This window comes from Oncorhynchus kisutch, linkage group LG5, assembly GCF_002021735.2.
Source record: "Oncorhynchus kisutch isolate 150728-3 linkage group LG5, Okis_V2, whole genome shotgun sequence".
NCBI classification, from domain to species: domain Eukaryota; kingdom Metazoa; phylum Chordata; class Actinopteri; order Salmoniformes; family Salmonidae; genus Oncorhynchus; species Oncorhynchus kisutch.
The window spans coordinates 45,893,923-45,915,163 of NC_034178.2; the positions used below are offsets into that span (position 1 = coordinate 45,893,923).

The following is a 21,241-nucleotide window of genomic DNA, read 5'->3' on the forward strand; positions in this document are numbered from 1 at the left end:
GTGGGCACGCACTGCTTCTACCTTTGTTTGCCCTGTCTAAAGGCAGGATCATAAATCAATACTTATTCTATTTAAAAAAAGATACTATTGAAATGATAGAATTGATACTGTTTTTCAACCCTTTTATTTCAAATTGTTTTGTCATTTGAGGAATGGATACAAGATCAATTTCTATTCAATCTCGAGGACAAACACTGATGAAATGTTTTCTTATCGAATGATTGATAATGAACAATAAATATAAAATGATTGTATATGTTGTGTTTTTGTTTGAAAGGTTTCGGGTGAACTTGAGTCAAATCTTTTTTGTTCCCCTTATCTGATTTATTTACCTATTTAAGTCTTCTTATAGCCATTAAGTGGTTTCTTATCACTGCATTGTACAGTATATGGCAGAAGTATTCGAGTGGTAAATGCTGGGAATAATGAACACTGTCCAAACACACTACAGTGTATAAAAAGGCCAGGGTATAGCCAGTCCAATGTACTGTACTCCCAGGTAACTGATCAGACAAGATGAAGTTGGCTGTTGTGCTGTTTGCCTTAGTGACCCTTTCTGAGTGCCTTCTCAAGTAAGTACCATCATTCCTTAAATAAAATGTATAATGTATTTCATTTCTTGCACCTTATATCATCGCAGATTTCTGTAGGGTATTGTGTTGAGAGAAACATGAGGGTAGCTTTTAAAAATGCTGAAACAAAAGTGAAAGGAAATCAGTTTTCTAACTGCAGCATCAGACCGTTTTGAGGCTCTGTTCCTCTGAGCTACAGAGATTTCAGTAGTGTTATATTATCTGATGCTAAACTAGAGATGTCCATTCTGTGGCCCAGGATTCCTCTGATAAAGGGGAAGTCAGCCAGGCAGACTCTGGAGGAGAAGGGTCTGTATGAAGAGTACAAGAGGAAGTATCGCTACAACCCCAGAGCCAAGTTTAACAGCAGGGCGGGTGGTGCCATGGTGCCCATGATCTACTATCCAGAGGTGAGTGCACCTAGCTATAGCCCAGACTGTCTCCATTGGTGACTGCTTAGGCTTACTCAAGTGTCTGGCTGAAACATTCATCATATCATCTCATGAATCTCTCTCTGTCGTTCTCTCTTGACTGTCTCACACAGTCGACATACTACGGAGTCATCGCCATCGGTACTCCCCCTCAGTCGTTCAAGGTTCTCTTTGACACGGGATCTGCTGACCTGTGGGTGCCCTCTCTCCATTGCAGCAGCAGCCAGGCCTGCAGTGAGTATGGACACACATTGATGACAGGGATGCTAAGATACAAAACCGTGAAACAATGAAATAATAACTAATTGTGGAACTGTATCTAAACATGACATTTTATTATTTGATTCTTTGTTGAAAATGTTCATTTAAATCATGTCTACTCCTCTCTCCCTCCCACCCTCACCAGACAACCATGCCAGGTTCAACACTACAGCATCCTCCACATTCCAGCCCAGCTCAGAGACTTTCTCCATCCAATATGTCACTGGTTACATGACAGGGGATGTGGGATATGACACCGTAACAGTGAGAAACAGAAATATCTATTTACTTTCTCCCACATTGGTAATGTAACACTATATGTACTCTCAGTATGACACTCACATTTCTGGACTAAATTAAATATTACCACTACCTTTTTAAAACCAAGTTTAACTTTATTTCCCAAAAACAATTCAACACAATCACTTTTTGACTTTTTATTATTTTAAGCATATTTTAACACTGTCTTAAGACCTAACAAACACTTTGTAGTTTTTTAACACTGGGAAGAAAATACTTCAATTAACTTGCCATTGGCTCAACCATTGGCTCAACCATTGGCTCAACCATTGGCTCAACCATTGGCTCAACCATTGGCTCAACCATTGGCTCAACCATTGGCTCAACTTACCCCAAGGCAAACATTTAGACTATAGTAGTCCACACAGCTACACTGCACTTTCATGCTAAGTTTAGGACCTCACATTGAAGCTTATAGAGACTGATATATAGAACAATCGTAAAAAAAGATCTACTTTGGTTTAGTTACAAGCATCATGAAACCTCTAACACAATCAATTAATTTGACTTGGATGAAAATCTGTTTTTTGGACCTACAGTGCCTTGCGAAAGTATTCGGCCCCCTTGAACTTTGCGACCTTTTGCCACATTTCAGGCTTCAAACATAAAGATATAAAACTGTATTTTTTTGTGAAGAATCAACAAGTGGGACACAATCATGAAGTGGAACAACATTTATTGGATATTTCAAACTTTTTTAACAAATCAAAAACAGAACAATTGGGCGTGCAAAATTATTCAGCCCCTTTACTTTCAGTGCAGCAATCTCTCTCCAGAAGTTCAGTGAGGATCTCTGAATGATCCAATGTTGACCTAAATGACTAATGATGATAAATACAATCCACCTGTGTGTAATCAAGTCTCCGTATAAATGCACCTGCACTGTGATAGTCTCAGAGGTCCGTTAAAAGCGCAGAGAGCATCATGAAGAACAAGGAACACACCAGGCAGGTCCGAGATACTGTTGTGAAGAAGTTTAAAGCCGGATTTGGATACAAAAAGATTTCCCAAGCTTTAAACATCCCAAGGAGCACTGTGCAAGCGATAATATTGAAATGGAAGGAGTATCAGACCACTGCAAATCTACCAAGACCTGGCCGTCCCTCTAAACTTTCAGCTCATACAAGGAGAAGACTGATCAGAGATGCAGCCAAGAGGCCCATGATCACTCTGGATGAACTGCAGAGATCTACAGCTGAGGTGGGAGACTCTGTCCATAGGACAACAATCAGTCGTATATTGCACAAATCTGGCCTTTATGGAAGAGTGGCAAGAAGAAAGCCATTTCTTAAAGATATCCATAAAAAGTGTCGTTTAAAGTTTGCCACAAGCCACCTGGGAGACACACCAAACATGTGGAAGAAGGTGCTCTGGTCAGATGAAACCAAAATTTAACTTTTTGGCAACAATGCAAAACGTTATGTTTGGCGTAAAAGCAACACAGCTCATCACCCTGAAGCCACCATTCCCACTGTCAAACATGATGGTGGCAGCATCATGGTTTGGGCCTGCTTTTCTTCAGCAGGGACAGGGAAGATGGTTAAAATTGATGGGAAGATGGATGGAGCCAAATACAGGACCATTCTGGAAGAAAACCTGATGGAGTCTGCAAAAGACCTGAGACTGGGACGGAGATTTGTCTTCCAACAAGACAATGATCCAAAACATAAAGCACAATCTACAATGGAATGGTTCAAAAATAAACATATCCAGGTGTTAGAATGGCCAAGTCAAAGTCCAGACCGGAATCCAATCGAGAATCTGTGGAAAGAACTGAAAACCGCTGTTCACAAATGCTCTCCATCCAACCTCACTGAGCTCGAGCTGTTTTGCAAGGAGGAATGGGAAAAAATGTCAGTCTCTCGATGTGCAAAACTGATAGAGACATACCCCAAGCAACTTACAGCTGTAATCGCAGCAAAAGGTGGCGCTACAAAGTATTAACTTAAGGGGGCTGAATAATTTTGCACGCCCAAATTTTCAGTTTTTGATTTGTTAAAAAAGTTTGAAATATCCAATAAATGTCGTTCCACTTCATGATTGTGTCCCACTTGTTGTTGATTCTTCACAAAAAAATACAGTTTTATATCTTTATGTTTGAAGCCTGAAATGTGGCAAAAGGTCGCAAAGTTCAAGAGGGCCGAATACTTTTGCAAGGCACTGTAACTTCTTAAATATTTGGTCAAATTAAACATTTTGTGTATGGTTTCCAAGAAACAAGGGTTGCTCAACTTACCCCACTCTCCCCTACAACTTCTCATTCTTAATGGTCCAATGCAGCCATTTTGATCTCAATATCAAATCATTTCTAGGTAACAATTAATTACCTTTCTGTGATTGTTTTCAATTAAAATTGTCAAAAAGAAACAAAAATAGCTTCTTAACAAAGAGCAATTTCTCAAGCAAGACTTTTGCTAGGACTTTCTGATATTGGTCTGAGTAGGGAGGGGAAAACTGAAAACTAGCTGTTATTTGGGACTCTTTCTTATTGGCCCATTAACTAATTTAATGCCTGGTGACATCACCAGGCAGGCCATAACTCCATCCCAACAAAACAGGCAGAAATGTATTTTCAAAAGGCTCTTACACTAAAAGGGCATTATCATTATTTTTAACAGGATTATTCCAACCTCAAAGTGTGTCACAGTTGTGTCAAGTTGGCTAGAGGTCTTTTGGGTGGTGGACCATTCCTGATATACACGGAAAACTGTTGAGCGTGAAAAACCCAGCAGCGTTGCAGTTCTTGACACAAACCGGTGCGCCTGGCACCTACTACCATACCCTATTCAAAAGCACTTAAATATTTTGTCTTGCCCATTAACCCTCTGAATTGCACACATGCACAATCCATGTCTCAAGGATTACAAATCCTTCTTTAACCTCTTGACGCTAGGGGGGCACTATTTTTATATTTGGAAAAATAACGTTCCCAAAGTAAATGGCCTATTTCTCAGGACCAGATGCTAGAATATGCATATAGTTTCTATAATTTTATAGAAAACACTCTAAAGTTTCCAAAACTGTCAAAATATTGTCTGTGAGTATAACAGAACTGATATTGCAGGCGAAACCCAGAGGAAACAGGAAGTGGCTTCTATTTTGAAAACTCCATGTTCCATAGCCTGCCTTTGCTCCATTTAAAGGGATATCAACCAGATTCCTTTCCCCATCGCCTCCTCAAGGTGTCAGTCTTTAGACATAGTTTCAGGCTTTTATTTTGAAAAATGAGCGAGAAAGATAACATCGCGTCATTGTATGGCTGGGTGCCAGCAGTGTTTTGTTTGGCGCAACAGAGGTTGAGCAGCCATTGCCTTTCCCTTTCCTACTGAAAAAGACGGTTGCGGTTGATATATTATCGATTATATATTTTAAAAACAACCCTGAGGATTGATTATAAAAAACGTTTGACATGTTTCTGTGGACATTACGGATACTATTTGGAATTTGTCTGCGTTGTCGTGATCGCTCTTTCCTGTGGATTTCTGAACATAACGCCAAACAAACTGAGGTATTATGGATATAAAAATAATCTTTATAGAACAAAAGGAACATTTATTGTGTAACTGGGAGTCTCGTGAGTGAAAACATCTGAAGATCATCAAAGGTAAATTATTAATTTGATTGCTTTTCTGATCTTCGTGACCAAGCTACTTGATGCTAGGTGTTCATAATGTTTTGTCGAGCGATCGATAAACTTACACAAACGCTTGGATTGCTTTCGCTGTAAAGCATATTTTCAAAATCTGACACGACGGGTGGATTAACAAAAGGCTAAGCTGTGTTTTGCTATATTGCACTTGTGATTTCATGAATATAAATATTTTAGTAATATTATTTGAATGTGGCGCTATGCAATTCAGCGGTTGTTGATGACAATTATCCCGCTAAAGGGATGGGTAGCATCAAGAAGTTAACTTGTCTCCTCCCTTCATCTACACTAATTGAAGTGGATTTATCAACAGACATCAATATAATAAGGGATCATAACCTTCACCTGGTCAGTCTATGTCATGGAAAGAGCAGGTGTTGTTAATGTTTGTACACTCAGTGTATATAAAACATAGGGAAATAACATATTTTACTTCACTAGGCCTTTGAAATGTGTCACCACCAGCATTTTGAGAGGATGTGTGTGTGAGACTGTTTTTTCCCCTCAGGTCGGTGACTTGTATGTGACACACCAGATCTTTGGCCTGAGTCTGATGGAGGATGCTTTCCTGGATAACTTACCATGGGATGGGATTCTGGGCCTGGCCTTCCCCGACCAGCAGTCAATTAACGGAGGTACTCCTGTATTTGACAACATTTGGAAACAAGGAAAGATCCCTCAAGACCTGTTCTCCATCTATCTGACCAGGTGAGATTTCATTGGAGGAATAAGTAGACAGGGTTGGGAGGAGGAGACGGGGACAATCTGCTAATGTTTACTAAGTCCTTCTATGTGATGAACATGTAAATTCTTCTTCCCAGCTCTGTAGATGGCAGTATGTTAATCCTGGGAGGAACTGACCCCTCCTACTTCACAGGAAGCATCCAATGGATTCCCATCTCTCAACCTACTGGCTACTGGCAGATTAATGTAGACAGGTAATATTATGGAAGGTGTTAATTTTCCCACACAAGACACCAGCCAAGTTCAAACTCATTAAGGATGATAAGTCACTGGTGTTATGCCAACTTTTGTTGTTGATGACTCTGCAGATTAGTGATGCTCTGCTGAATGTGCTCTGCTTGTTGCAGTATTACTATCAATGGGAATACTGTGGCGTGTGCAGCGGGCTGCCAAGCTGTAATAGACTCTGGCACCACTGAGATTCTAGGGCCTACCAGGGACGTCAATAACATCAATGGCTGGGTGGGAGCCTACAGCGAAGAGGTGGGTTTCACTGGATCTCAGTCTTATGAACACAGTTTTGTAATGGATATTTGTTAAGTTTTTCAGATTTCTAATAACTGAGGTGGAAATTATTTATGTTACTAATGGATGTGGCTCTGTAAAAGTTTTCAGGATAAAATAAAAAAATAAACATTTCTCACTTCTTTACAGGGTCTTGTGAGTTGCAGTAACATAAAGCGCATGCCTGAGATTATCTTCAACATCAATGGATTCGGCTTCACTCTCCCAGCATCAACCTATGTTTTCCCAGTAAGTATCTCTAAAATGTAGTCTAATGTTCCATTTGAGCATGTATTAGAGTGCAAAATCATACTATTTTAGTGATATTTAAAGAATCATGCCAGTTAAAATAACCACAGATGTGCCAATGCTATTACGGTAATGTAATAATTGTTGCAATGTAAGGAAATCAACAATGTTGAGAAACTTTTCCACCTGGAAGTCATACTCCCTCTCTTCTCCCTCCAGCATGGCTCCAGCTGTACTACTGGTTTTGGCACCTGGGACAATGATCAGTGGATTCTGGGTGAGGTCTTCATGAGGCAGTTCTACACTGTCTTCAACAGAGAACAGAACTCGGTGGGCTTGGCCCAGGCTAAAAAGAGTCCAGAGTCAGACTGACACTGACAACCCTGCTGGTGCCCTGACACCATACCCGTCTGCATCTCAGACTGAGAGAGATTCGCCATCCAAACCATCTTCACTCCACTTATGTTTACATCTGAAGTGAACAATAGACATGGGTAATGGAAAATGAAAAAATCTCCACTACTATGCAATTGTTCCAATTATGCAAATAAAACAAAGTTAACCTGTATCCGATTAATGATTGATTAAGTCTATTATGCAGTTTTTAAAATGTGTTGTCTGTTTGACACTTGAAATGGATTTTCATTCAGATTAATCAGATTGTTTATTGTCCCATCCTCCATTTAAACCTGAGTGTTCTCCTCTGGTGTCAGACTGTATGTTCAGCTCAATAATTCACAATGCTGCCCACTAGATGGCATAACAACCCCTAGAGACTCAAATAGACACTACATATTTTGCTATTCATTTAATTGAGTCAGGAGGGGGCTTACAGAGAAAGGATGAGTCATCCTCTTTGAATTCAGTCCACACACACACACACACATACACACACAACCACATGCCAATCATTCATCATCAGCAGCCACTGACTGGCATTAACCACGTCATCTTAGATGGATTCAGGTCGTTTTTACATTTCCTCTGCAGATCAAACGGTTCTAATTATAAACTATGCTTGAATATCTACAAGATGGAAATGTATCATTTTTACCACTATATGTGATGATAATACATATTGTACAGTATGTTACAGCAAGGCCATAGACCTCTTGCAGTGAAAAGATCATGCATTCATTAATGTGCAGTAATCTTAGCATCTATCCACTATAAACCCTGTATGATCCAGTCCTTTTTACAGAGAGGGGGATACCAATGTATTGTTGTTCATTCAGAACATCTGCTGCTTTAAATCACCCAGTTTAATCGTACTTGTCACTTCATTACAAAAACCTGGATGGTTTTGCTGCTGGTGAGGGTCAATATAGTAATAGAAGACATCTGGCGTGACTGAATCAGGGATTGCATCCCAATGGCACCCTATTCCCTGGCCAGAGCCCTATGGACCCTGGTCCAAAGTAGTGTACTATATAAGGAATAGGGTGCCATTTGGGACACACAGGGTTTTTGAACATCCCTCTCCAGTCCTCTTGATTAATCTAGTAGAAGTCTTCATTTACACTTTCTTCTGCAGAGATTGACACTTAATTCATAATGACATTGAGTACAGTAGTTCAGATTGGTGATAAACACAAATGCACACAAGCACACGGTCCTTCCTTCAGTCTACCTGTTATTGAGTTACCTGTAAATGACATATGGGACGTGATGGTGTGCACAAAGGAAGAATAAAGAGCTTGCATCAAACAGTGCCTGAAGAAAGTAAATGGACAGATGAGTGCAATACACACTGCTTCCCGATCAAGCTGAGTTTCCACCTCAGTGATCTGTGAGCTCTAGCATTTCATCCCCCAGTGACCACAGTGCATGTCATTAGGTTATTATAGAAACAGAAGACAGTGGAGTGGCATGCCATTTGGCTCAGCAAAGCCTGATATTCAGGCTCACATCACAGAGGAACAGAAAACACAAAATCGCAAGGAGGGCTGTTATAAAGCATCAATTCAGATATTGAGATGTTTCAACTTCCTGTTATGTTTGTCTTGAGTGCCCCTTTCCTAGAAAACACAGCATCATCACACTTCTCGTCTTGGATCTTTATAAGGTTGTGAATACAGTTGACAGCTACAGGTACAGTGGATGAACAGGAAGACATTTGAGAGCATAGGAGAGAGATTCTGACAAAAGACTGTCATTACAGATGAATGCATTTGTACTTGACCCATCAATATGCAGTGAGTTGAGACATTGAAGTACTCTTAATATAGTAAGTAACACAGACATACAGTAGGTAAACACAGAACATCACGAGAAATGACTACAACAAAGACAATACTTTTACATATAGATACAAATAACAATTACTCAGCTGATTCCCTTTTTGAGTATCATAGGAGACTACGCACGTTACTCTTTGCATATTTGAAGTAATTCATTGCTTGGTCCAAAATGATACATTTTCTTCACCTGGAAAAAATGATAAGTCTTTAAACAGAAGAGCCAGAGGTCCAATAGCCTCTACCAGAAATGACCATGTCAATGCCAGAAAATTGTCCAATTTAAGGGTCTTGGAAGCATAACAAGAGAATAGGTTAAGATAATATTCTCATATAACATTATCTGGCTAGTATGCAAAAACTCACCCACAGTATCTTGCAACATCTTTACATAATTATTAATACTGTAGAGATACATAATATTAAACATCTGATTAATATATAGTATGTGATAGTTGGATAATGTGTAGTACGCATACATATGAAACTATATGACCCTGAGTAGGCTGAATGGATAGCATAAGAAAGTCTTCTCTGAAAATGTTAGTGGCACATATTTTGTTATTTGTGTTCAGCAACTGCTTTACTGTGAGTTAATAAAGTGCCTTTCAGCTTATACTATAGGTTTGAGTACATGGTCACAAGAGGTGGGAGTCTGTCTTCAAAGAGGTCCCTCTAAAACAGCACCGCAGTTAGTGCCTCCATCAAGGTACTTCAATTACAATGGCACCTGATTTCAAGTTAAGAGGGACAGAGATACTCAGGTTGAAAAGCTGTCAGTCAAGGTTAGGTAATATCTAATGAAACACGTTAAGAAACCGCCATAGCCTACAACTGGGTGACTGAGCAGAGCTACATCATAAGGTTCAGCTTCAAAACAAGAGCTCAAACCACCTTGATAAACAGATGGGTAAAATTAACATCTGACTGTTTGTTGACTATTTTTCCAGAGCTCATCTTGCTGGCATAATATCAATGACCTTTGTATTATACCACCTACATCCGTACTTAATCTTCTAGGTGTAGTTGTGTCTGTTCAGCAATACAAGTAAATGACAGGATGACACAGTATCTGTTGTTCCAGTGCTAGAGTTGTGTTTACATCCAATGCTCAGCTGTGGCAGGGGCGCTAAGTGGGCTAGCATATTAGCTGTACTACTGGCTGCTATTTCTGACCGTGTTTTTGAGACGATCGCCCAGTAGGCATTTGTCCGTTTGGTTAGGGACTTGAACCCATAACCAGAAGTACTCAGTGGATTGTCACAACAACTCCCTTTGGTAGGACTGGGCTTGGCTGCTAACAAATATCATTTCTGTCCCAGGCACACACTGTCCCACCAGCATTCCCCACCTTATAGTGATTAAGTGACAGAAACTATTCTTAGCCTGGTGATCCAGGCTTCACAGCAGCACAGATGTATTTGGAGCAATGTTGTGTCTATTGCATTAAATAGATTTTAATGCTGCTTCTATTGGTTATATGAATTCAGCTACAACTCGTAATGTTTTTGTGCCCCCTATCACTGGAAAGCATTAACAATATTGGTATTTTAAAACATAGAGATTGAAGCATTTGATGAACACAGATTGCTACAGAAGAAATTAGTGAGAATGAATCCTCATTTGGTTGAAAGTTCTTGTCTTATAAAAAAGACAAGATAGTGTAATACCACTACGTAAAGCTACTTGCCCTACTGAACTGATGCATATGGGAAGTGGATAGCCTCTTTCTGCTTAATAATCAAGTCACAGTCCTACTGAGGCAGCTGAGTCGCCCATCCTCCCCCAAATGTTTTGATGTGAAAGATCTTCTAGTTGAAGCGAAACACCCTCTCACACCACAATAGGGGTGTCCGAGCACACAGAGCTCAGAGACTCCACATCTGACTTTCTTCTCTGTCCCTGCTTTCCTCTGTCCTCCTCCTGCCACTCCTCCTCCTCCTCCCCACATGGGCTCAGTCGCCCATTCTGCTCGATCAGGCCCTTTGGGTCCGGGAAGGCCACATGCCTGTTGAAGGGAGGCTTATCGAAGGCCCCCCCCCCTCCTCCACCTCCCTCTGGGCCTGTGTCCTCATGGGTGGGAGAAACGCTGACAGTGGAGGAGTGGAGGCTGTCCCCCAGAGCCCTCTTGTCCAGGCCCTGGCTTGAGCAGCAGAAGCAGCGGCAGGGTGTGAGGTAGAGGTAGATGAGCACCATCACCGCACTGGCCAGACAGCCCACCAGCGTGGTGTAAGCAGTCTTCATGCCCTCATGCCCCCCAGCCTGAGTGGTGTTGTGCACCTCCACAGTCACATACAGAGTCTCGTTGAGGGAGTCCCCCACTGCGTAACAGGTGTAGACCCCAGAGTCCTCTAGCGTGAGGGGGCCGATCTGCAGACTGCCGTCGCTGAGGACCCTTGCACTTTGGTTCCCAGAGGACACCTGCACATTGCCGGGCAAGACCCAGCTCTTCAGCACGTCCCTCTGCCTGGTGTCACAGCCCAGGTTTAAAACCTGCTCTAGATAGGCCTCCTCGCCTATGATGGTCACAGCGCTGCAATTTAGATGGACCTTGTTAAGCTCCAAGGTAAGCACCTTCTCCTTCTGCGTGCCTGGGAGTAGACAGGTGTGGTCGTCCCTGAAGTCAGTGGCGGAGCTGAGCTCCTGGAGGTGCCAGCGGGCCAGCATGCTGTACAGCTCACAGCTGCAGGGCAGCGGGTTGTTGTGGAAGTAGAGACCGTTCTTGATCCAGGCAGGCAGGACCTGGAGCTCCTGTATGGGCAGGAGTTTAATCCGGTTGGTGGACACATCCAGTAGTGTGAGCTTCTCAAGCCGGTTCCTCTCCTTAACCAGCTCCAAGGGGAAGCGTTTCACCTGGTTCTGGCTGAGGTAGAGCTTCTGCAAGCTATTGAGGCCCGAGAAGGCGGTGCGGTCGATCTGGGAGATGTGGTTGTTGTAAAGCAGCAGCACCTCCAGGTGCTCCAGGGGCTCGAAAATGAACTCTTCCAGGATTTTCAGGCCGTTTGAGGACAGATCCAGGTAACGCAGCCATGTGACGTACAGAAAAGCCTCAGAGGAGAGAAAGGTGAGGCCGTTGTGGCTGAGCAGGAGACTGTGCAGCTTGCTGAGCTTGACTGGGGTCCATTCAGCTTTCAGTTTACTGATTTGGTTGAAGCTAAGGTCCAGCACAGCGGTGTAGCGAGGCAGAGCCATGGGGATTCCGGTCAGGTTCATCTTGGAGCAGCTGACGATGTTGCTAGCACACAAACAGGTTTTGTGGCAGGTGATAGGTTTGGAGCTGGTCATTGCTCCTGGAGGCAGTAGGAGAGTCAGGACCAGAAGGGCAAAGAGCCCCTTAATAGACACTCCTGCTATGGCACAATGGGAACCAGAGAGTAGCCCATCCACCATGTCTGGTGCAAGCATGGTGGAGGATGTTGGATGTATTTTTTGATAGGGAATCTTTGTTTTCAAAATGCAGCATTTAGGCTGCATATGACATACACCGCCAAACGACCATGTGCTGAAATAAAGTATTGTAATGTTATTCATCACATCTTTTATGGGAGGTCAGCAGCACATTGTTTACACTCACCTTGATATTTGTAGTGTCCCCTGGCAAAAATTATACCGACACCTAGCTATAACATTAACAACCATATGACTTGATCATAACTCACACATGTGGGCTGTCAAGCAGAGTAGATGCACTACAAACAGTAATGTAATTTACCCATACACACTTGGTACACTTACCTGGGTGCATTGCACCACAGGACATCTACAATTATTCCCATCATGAGTTGAACTTCATGCATCTCTGTACAAATCCGTCCTTCATCTCCATGCTTGTTTCATTCACGAACACATGTTTAACATTGGACACGCTGCCTACAGCCTACACCTCTCGCCACATCAGTCACAGAAAGCACTGCATAATGTACAATAGTCTATGGCTACATAAAAAAAGCTGAGTACTTTTTTATCTGCTGATGCCACAATCTGACTCAATAAGATACATTTACAAACTTGCATATTTAAGATAATAAATGAAACATTGTTTCATTTTCAAAAACCTATAGAAACCTTCACAACATCCAGAAGAACACTGCGTATACACAAGCTTTATTTTACCTTGTGCTCCCTCTCAAGGCGTAAACTGAAGAAGATCAAAGGCGATATTGAGAAATGTCGCAGGTTGAACAGCAAATGGATCCACGACGTCGATGCAAAATAGTAGCCTAACAATAGGCTATAATTCATATAAACAAAGCGAATTCGGAAGTGCTTCTAGCAGAGTAGACCACAGCCGAATGATGCCGAATGATTCTATGCCGTAACAAAGAGAGACGCAACAGCCTTCTGATTGATTACTGGGAGGGCGCTCACGAGATGCGCTATAACAAACACAGCACCGACCTCGAGCCAAGTCCATTAGTTTTCAACCCAGTATCCCAATGCAACAGTTTTACGGATTATTATCATGGAAGGTAGAAAAAAACGATTAAATAGAGAATACAGATTAGGAGAAAGGGGTTTTAAGGGGTAGCCTATTTATTTTAGTTACTAGGTTATTTTATTTTCTTCTGTAGGTCTAATAACAGGTGAAAACTTTACACAGGTGTATGTTAATGTGGCCCATTGTATAATTCAGCCTATTTTGGTTTCTTCATTTCGAAAATATGTCATACAATATGTGAATAAAGGAAAATGCCACCTGAATCAAAGTGATGAGTTACCCGGAGCTACCCTCTAGTCTAGACTAAACACAGCCACCACATTTCATAAGTCACATTTTCTCCCTCCTTTTTTATATGTCTGGTTGCTGTATGGATGTGAGAATCTTATATTTCCATGAATTAATGTCATTATAGTGTTGTTCTATTGCTAACAGTGGAGGCTTCTGTGTTCAACCGTGGTAGATGAGTTGTCTTCATTATAACTGAGGAGGAGCGTTAATAAGAGGATTGTGCTGTTCAGTTCAAAGCCTGAAGGACAATTACTGTCATATCTGTCCACAGACCAGTGCTAATTTGATCATCAAATGGGGCCTTTTCACATTCTGTGCAGTTTCTAGACAGAAGGGGTCCTTGGAGGTTTATCTTATCCCCGTTGTGCAGTGGAGGACATGACAGTTTGTCCTTCTCAGTGAAGAACACCTCAAATAGAGTCACATGTGCTTCCATTGAGAGATGAGACCTCACTGTCTGTATAGGAGCTGGCAAGAAGCATCATGATCCGTTTGAACTGTAGATGCTCCTTATCAGAGTGTGTGATGTGCATATTAATATGTGTTGGTGGATCAATATGTTGACTTAGGATTGTAAGGAGTGGAATGTTGCATACAGAGGAATTACGAGATTCTTCATTGATTAGCAGATGCAGAAATCTGTGACCTTACTGAACAGCCCTGGTTTAGATTGCATGCAGGTGGCACACTAAGTAGCATTATCCTTTACATTGCCCTGACTTTGATCATTTATACCGTAGTGGGGATTTTTTCTTCTTCATCTTGCTGGTGAGAAAGGTCTCACTTGAGATGAGTTGACCCCACCTCTCTGTTAACTCTCAGATCACATGGCACAAAAGATGTCACTTGAGCTTTCAGAGTGAAGAATGATGGGAACCATCTACAGGGCTGGTTGCCATGGAAGCCAAGGTCAGTGACAGGTTTCTGCTGCAGAGGCATTGAGGAGGGAGAGCAGAAAAGTGTGTGTCACAGGGTGACAGATTCTAGAGTCTGGGTTGAGCAGGCAGACGGAAGCAGAGGCAGACAACAAAAAGGATCGTTTTCCACATTTATTTTCACAAGGCATGGTTTTCAATAGTCACTGTTTCAGTAATCAAGTTTCAACACATTCTCAATTTGTTTTCACAATACAGTTAAAATGCTTAATTCTTCATTTCCATTTGAATTAACTCCATCTTTTAATTAACTCCATCTTTTATCAGACTTAGTCATACAGTACAGCATAAAGTCGATTCGCCATGTCCACTCATCAATCATTTCAGCCTTAAAGGTCCAGTGTAGTAAAAAATGTGATATTCCTGTGATTTATATTTATTTCCACGCTATGAGGCTGGAATTGTGAAAACGATGATAATGTGCTTCTAGTGTAAGAGCTGTTTGAAAAGACCACCTGTTTTGGTGGGATGGAGTTTAGGCGTGTCTGGTGACATCACCAGGTGGTAAATAAGTTAATAGACCAATAAGAAAGAAAGTTAAAAGCCTACTTGCCAATAGCAGCTAGTTTTCAGTTTTCCCATCTCCACTCAGACCATTCCCAGACAGTCCTAGCAAAATTATTGGTTGAGAAATTTCTCTTTGCTAAGAAGTTCTTTTTGTTTCTTTTTGACCGTATTAATTGAAAACAATCACAGTAAGGTACTTCATTGTTACCCAGAAATGATCTGACATTGAGATAAAAATGCCTGCATTGGACCTTTAAGCTCTGTTGCAACAACGCTCCACCATGCCTTTGGACTACATTGCTTCCTGTGGCCGGCAGTCTGGAGCACAAAAACAGGGGGGTTTAAATGCGCAATTCAAAATCACATGATACATTAATCCTCCAATAGAAATACTTGATTGTTACATATGCAAAATAGTCACACCAATGACGTGTGTGTGTGTGTGTGTGTTATTGATTGTTAAGGGGGAGTATAATGACAATAATCATGAGGAAATTAAAACTGTCAGGCAGCTGCATAACTCCATGGCCTTTAATCAAAAACTTCCCCATTTCCACTCACACACTCCATGCAGATGGTTGAGATGACATTACATGGACAGTATTGACAAAACATGAAACCTGAAGTAAATACATGAAGGATACATGAAAGGTTTGACATGTTTAATATCTAGCATACCTCTCAATTCTGTTTGAAACAACGGCGTGACAAAGAACCAGGGTGGGGTCAGGATCAGGGATCAGGTCATTGGATGAAGTCATCCCTACAGTATGTGTTGTGAAACAAAAGGAATGCCAAGCTCTCGCGTTCCATTCTCAGTCCACTAGTAACTGTTGGATAAGAACAGAGCACCCTCCCACTCCCAGTCTCATACCTTTTTTGGGGTGTAGGGGTGGGCTGGGGTGGGGAGGTATCCTAAAATAGACCATGGCACTTCTTCTTCCGCCTTCCTCTGTGTTCGAAACACATGTACATTTGTGTATGTGTGTGAATGCATGACACAGATGGAAAGAGAGCAACCCTGGTGCTTACTCCCTCCCTCTACAGGAAGCTTGATTCCTTATCTCCTTTCACACATTACAGTTTGCACCACATTACAACCACATATGACTCATGTATTCTGGGATGCGTTCTTAATGAGGAGTGTATTTCAGTCATAATGGAAGTAGAGTAGTTGTCCTTGTATATCCCACTGACATAGCTATGGTCACTATGGACCACCTCAGTTAGGGTGTCTGTCTCTGCTCTTGAGTGAAGATTGTGGGTAGGTTAGTGTGTTACGACAGACATACTCTGCAAGGCCAGTGGTTCCCTCTGCTCTCACTGAACCCTCAGAGTGGAGTGAGGTAAGACAGAGGAGGTAGTGACCCATTTCACTTCCTCTCTGCCAAGCACCTGTGCTTACACAAATCCTGACCTTGGTAATATAAGGTTCTATCTGTGCAAAGCATAGTTCTGAGATATTGAGCATCAATATTTTCACATCCCAGATCTCAGAGCTATTTTGTAGTGAATTCTTCTTTCATAACACATTAGGGTGCTCACCTTAAATGTACCAAAAGTGAAGAGTAACAAAATCCTGAGACATTTGTAAATCAGTTTTTTTAGGGGTGGTGCAGTCACAGATAGAACCGCATGGCTCTGAAATAGATGCTTTAAAGGAGTCAATGGAATGCAGAGAGTTCCATTGCCCAGATTGGGGAACATTAAACAAATCTGTCCTACAAAGTGGATATTCGTCAATTTGTCATGATTTATGTGTTGTAACAGGCCCACGATGTGATTACTTAAGTCCGATTTTGATATATTTAGCTGTTTTGCTGCATAACATTTAGAAGTTGTCCCCTTTCAGGTTTAGAAGAAGTAACTGCTAAACGCTAGATCCCATTCACATAAACTGGATAGCATAGCTAGCATAAAGAAAATAGTGGTGGTAGTCAAAGTCATTTTTAACTGTAATGCAGTTGATTAGTGATGATGACATAGACATTGGGGTTGACATCAATACAAGCATTACTCCAATTTTTACTTCAACATAGTGTGAAACACACATATAAACAATAGTTTAATGTAGGCAATTTTTTCTGGGGGAAAACGAGGAGATTCGGAATCTTTCCCCAAGGCCCTTTCCCCCATGTGTTTCCATGGCAATTCAATTGTTTTGGTCAAGTTCGATTGACCACTTTACCGCATCTACATGTATGTCAATCTGGCTTCAGCACAAGAGGTTCTACCTGACACTTCTGAATTAGACATGTTCAGTTTTTAAGAAAACTGTAGCTATTTGAATAAATTATAGAATACCACTATTTAACGAGATAGAGTCATAGTACATCATCAACTACATTAACTAGAGTCTGCAGCTCGGCGGAATTCTAATTAGCATAATACAAAAAATCCCCATAAAAGTCTGTCTGTTTAAGATAGAGATTTCTATTTTTTTTGCATTCCACCCTTCCACATTTGCAGTGAAAGGTTCTCAGCGGTTCTCACAAAAACGTCTGTAGCAATTTGGCCTACAAAACATGACACCTCTATGGAAAAAAGAGACTCGCACGATGGTGTTCTCCGTTTTGTTCTATGACCGCCACAAGGGTCACGGGACTCATCTGAAGTTGGCACTGCAGATCTGCCAACTTCTGTCTGTAGCGTTCGATCAGTTTGGGCTACATACAAATATGACCCCTCTATAGATAGGTGAGTCTCTCACGAATACGTACATGTTGGCCTCACAAGACTTGTCTGAAGGTACCTCAGTACAAGTTGAAAAAATGTATGGAAGTACATACAGTTGAAGTTGGAAGTTTACATATACTTAGGTTGGAGTCATTAAATCTAATTTTTCAACCACTCCACACATTTCTTGTTAACAGACTATAGTTTTGGCAAGTCGGGTAGGACATCTGCTTTGTGCATGACACATGTCATTTTTCCAACAATTGTTTACAGACACATTATTTCACTTATCATTCACTGTATCACAATTCCAGTGGGTCAGAAGTTTACATACACTAAGTTGACTGTGCCTTTAAACAGCTTGGAAAATTACAGAAAATGATGTCATGGCTTTAGAAGCTCCTGATAGGCTAATTGACACAATTTGAGTCAATTGGAGGTGTACCTGTGGATGTATTTCAAGGCCTACCTTCTAACTCAGTGGCTCTTTGCTTGACGTCATGGGAAAATCAAAAGAAATCAGTTAAGACCTCAGAAAATAAATTGTAGAGCTCCACAAGTATTGGAGAGGCCATCACAATGCCCTTACCTCAATCCCATAGAAGATTTGTGGGCAGAACTGAAAAAGCATGTGCGAGTAAGGAGGCCTACAAACCTGACTCAGTTACACCAGCTCTGTCAGGAGGAATGGGCCAACATTCACCCAACTTTATGTGGGAAGCAGGTGGAAGGCTACCCAAAAATGTTGACCCATGTTAAACAATTTAAAGGCAATGCTACCAAATACTAATTGAGTGCATGTAAACTTCTGACCCACTGGGAATGTGTTGAAAGAAATAAAAGCTGAAATAAATCATTCTCTCTACTATTATTCTGACATTTCACATTCTTGAAATAAAGTGGTGATCCTAACTGACCTAAGACAGGGAATCTTTACCAGGATTAAATGTCAGGAATTGTGAAAAACTGAGTTTAAATGTATTTGGCTAAGGTGTATGTAAACTTCCGACTTAAACTGCATGAAAGTAGTTTAGTGCCTAAAATAAGGTGTTAAATAGGTTAGACATGGCTTAGACTCTAGAGGGGAAATGTATTATGATCATCAGACAAATTACTGTCATCCCTGAACAACGATGTGACAACATAATTTATAAAAACATTTCTGACAGTGTTGTTTTTTGCTTGCGTGCCAATATTGCTGGCTAGACTAGCCTAGACCATACTTAGAGGGAGATGGCAAAGACTGGTTCTGATTGGTCGGTCTGTATTTGTTCAGGCTTGTGATTGGATTGCAGATAGAACCTTTTAGCGCCAAGTTTAAATGGATTTATGGAGATAGAACTTTCTAGTAATTTCTTTTTTCAAAAGTCTAACTCACAGACATATGAAGAACCACCTAAAATAAAGATACACTATGACTAACTAATTTATTTTACAAATATTTCAGATAGAACCATATAGTCCCAAGGTCTCGAAATATAGAATATATTCCAACTGAATCTGCAACTAGAATTTTGCTAGAGATATTCCCTCTGGAATAATGTTCTTTTGTTTTTGTTTGATGAATATTGTTTTTTCTCTGTTGTTTAATTTTGCTTTGCATGTGTTTGAATGCCCACATTGTGTATACCCAGTGGGCAAAAACATATTGAATCAATATTGTTTCCACATCATTTCAACAACAACAATGTAATGTGATGACATTGAATCAATGTGGAAAACTGCTTGTATTTTTTTTACGTCATCAACGTAAAGGAATTGAGTTTTTTTTTTCACCCAGCTTTTAACCTAATCCAATCACATGGTGAAATGTTTTGTTGATTTCAGGTTGAATTCAGGTTAGTTGACAACCCAACCAAATGTAAATAAAAACTAGATGTTGATGTGACATATGTGCCCAGTGGGTACTTTGTGAGTCTTCACATGTGGGAGGTACAGTGGGGCAAAAATGTATTTAGTCAGCCACCAATTATGCAAGTTCTCCCACTAAAAAAGATGAGAGAGGCCTGTAATTTTCATCATAGGTACACTTCAACTATGACAGACAAAATGAGAAAAAAATCAAGAAAATCACATTGTAGGATTTTTTATGAATTTATTTGCAAGTTATGGTGGAAAATAATTATTTGGTCACCTACAAACAAGCAAGATTTCTGGCTCTCACAGACCTGTAACTTCTACTTTAAGAGGCTCCTCTGTCCTCCACTCGTTAACTGCATTAATGGCACCTGTTTGAACTTGTTATCAGTATAAAAGACACCTGTCCACAACCTCAAACATCATGCTTTGAGGCTGTTTTTCTGCAAAGGGACCAGGACGACTGATCTGTGTAAAGGAAAGAATGAATGGGGCCATGTATCGTGAGATTTTGAGTGAAAACCTCCTTCCATCAGCAAGAGCATTGAAGATGAAACGTGGCTGGGTCTTTCAGCATGACAATGATCCCAAACACACCGCCCGGGCAACGAAGAAGTGGCTTCGTAAGAAGCATTTCAAGGTCCTGGAGTGGCCTAGCCAGTCTCCAGATCTCAACCCCATAGAAAATCTTTGGAGGGAGTTGAAAGTTTGTGTTGCCCAGCAACAGCCCCAAAACATCACTGCTCTAGAGGAGATCTGCATGGAGGAATGGGCCAAAATACCAGCAACAGTGTGTGAAAACCTTGTGAAGACTTACAGAAAACGTTTGACCTCTGTCATTGCCAACAAAGGGTGTATAACAAAGTATTGAGATAAACTTTTGTTATTGACCAAATACTTATTTTCCACCATAATTTGCAAATAAATTCATTAAAAATGTGATTTTCTGGATTTTTTCTTCTTCTAATTTTGTCTGTCATAGTTGAAGTGTACCTATGATGAAAATTACAGGCCTCTGTCATCTTTTTAAGTGGGAGAACTTGCACAATTGGTGTCTAACTAAATACTTTATTGCCCCAATGTATGTGTGTGTTTATTAAACACTGTTCTGAGCTCAAGGAGGAATGATTGGTCACCCTCACTCACATTACACAAGGACTGCATTGCATTGTGGGAAGGAGGAGTGCCACATTGATTGTTCAGTCAATTTAAAAGGAAGGTTTAGGTCACTCTGGTTTTACAAGTCTATGCAGTAGCCTCTCTTCTCACACAGCTTTATGAGAGCACACATCTGATTACGGCAGATACTGTAAAAGGTTTACAGCCTACTCCTCTCCCATTGCTGTCTAATATGTGCAGTGTATCAATTTTACATGAAACACTGACCTTGCCCATCCCATTACTGCGATACAACCCGGGTGCAGCTGCAGCTCCCTGGATGAAACTGTAAGATGTATGGCTCCTCTAATAGCAGTAATTAACTCTGACTGACTGTCAGAGTAATAGTAGGACCAGAGACCGGGACACAAAATGACCTTCTCTCTTTCCGTCTCACTGTCACATGGCAGTCACAATACATTGAGTTATTGT

At 41.0% G+C, this 21,241-nt stretch overlaps 2 protein-coding genes across 3 annotated transcripts; one reads left to right on the plus strand and one right to left on the minus strand.

Moving 5' to 3' along the window:
* Positions 1-436: 436 nt before the first annotated feature.
* Positions 437-7,278, plus strand: LOC109890227 (pepsin A). The gene is made up of 9 exons (XM_020482212.2): positions 437-572; positions 832-982; positions 1,117-1,237; positions 1,410-1,528; positions 5,722-5,921; positions 6,035-6,151; positions 6,305-6,440; positions 6,612-6,710; positions 6,930-7,278. The coding sequence occupies exons 1-9, from the start codon at positions 517-519 to the stop codon at positions 7,080-7,082; spliced, it is 1,152 nt and encodes a 383-aa protein (XP_020337801.1). The 5' UTR covers positions 437-516; the 3' UTR covers positions 7,083-7,278.
* A 1,474-nt stretch (positions 7,279-8,752) lies between these two features.
* On the minus strand, positions 8,753-13,339 carry LOC109891115 (amphoterin-induced protein 1). Of its 2 annotated transcripts, none has more exons than XM_020483432.2 (2): positions 13,061-13,339; positions 8,753-12,449 (listed from the first exon to the last, which is right to left on the minus strand). In XM_020483432.2, the coding sequence occupies exon 2, from the start codon at positions 12,419-12,421 to the stop codon at positions 10,781-10,783; it is 1,641 nt and encodes a 546-aa protein (XP_020339021.1). In that variant the 5' UTR covers positions 12,422-12,449; positions 13,061-13,339; the 3' UTR covers positions 8,753-10,780. The 2 variants fall into 2 exon arrangements, with proteins under 2 accessions (XP_020339021.1, XP_031681042.1); XM_031825182.1 differs by lacking the exon at positions 13,061-13,339 and adding an exon at positions 12,683-13,042.
* Positions 13,340-21,241: the final 7,902 nt, after the last annotated feature.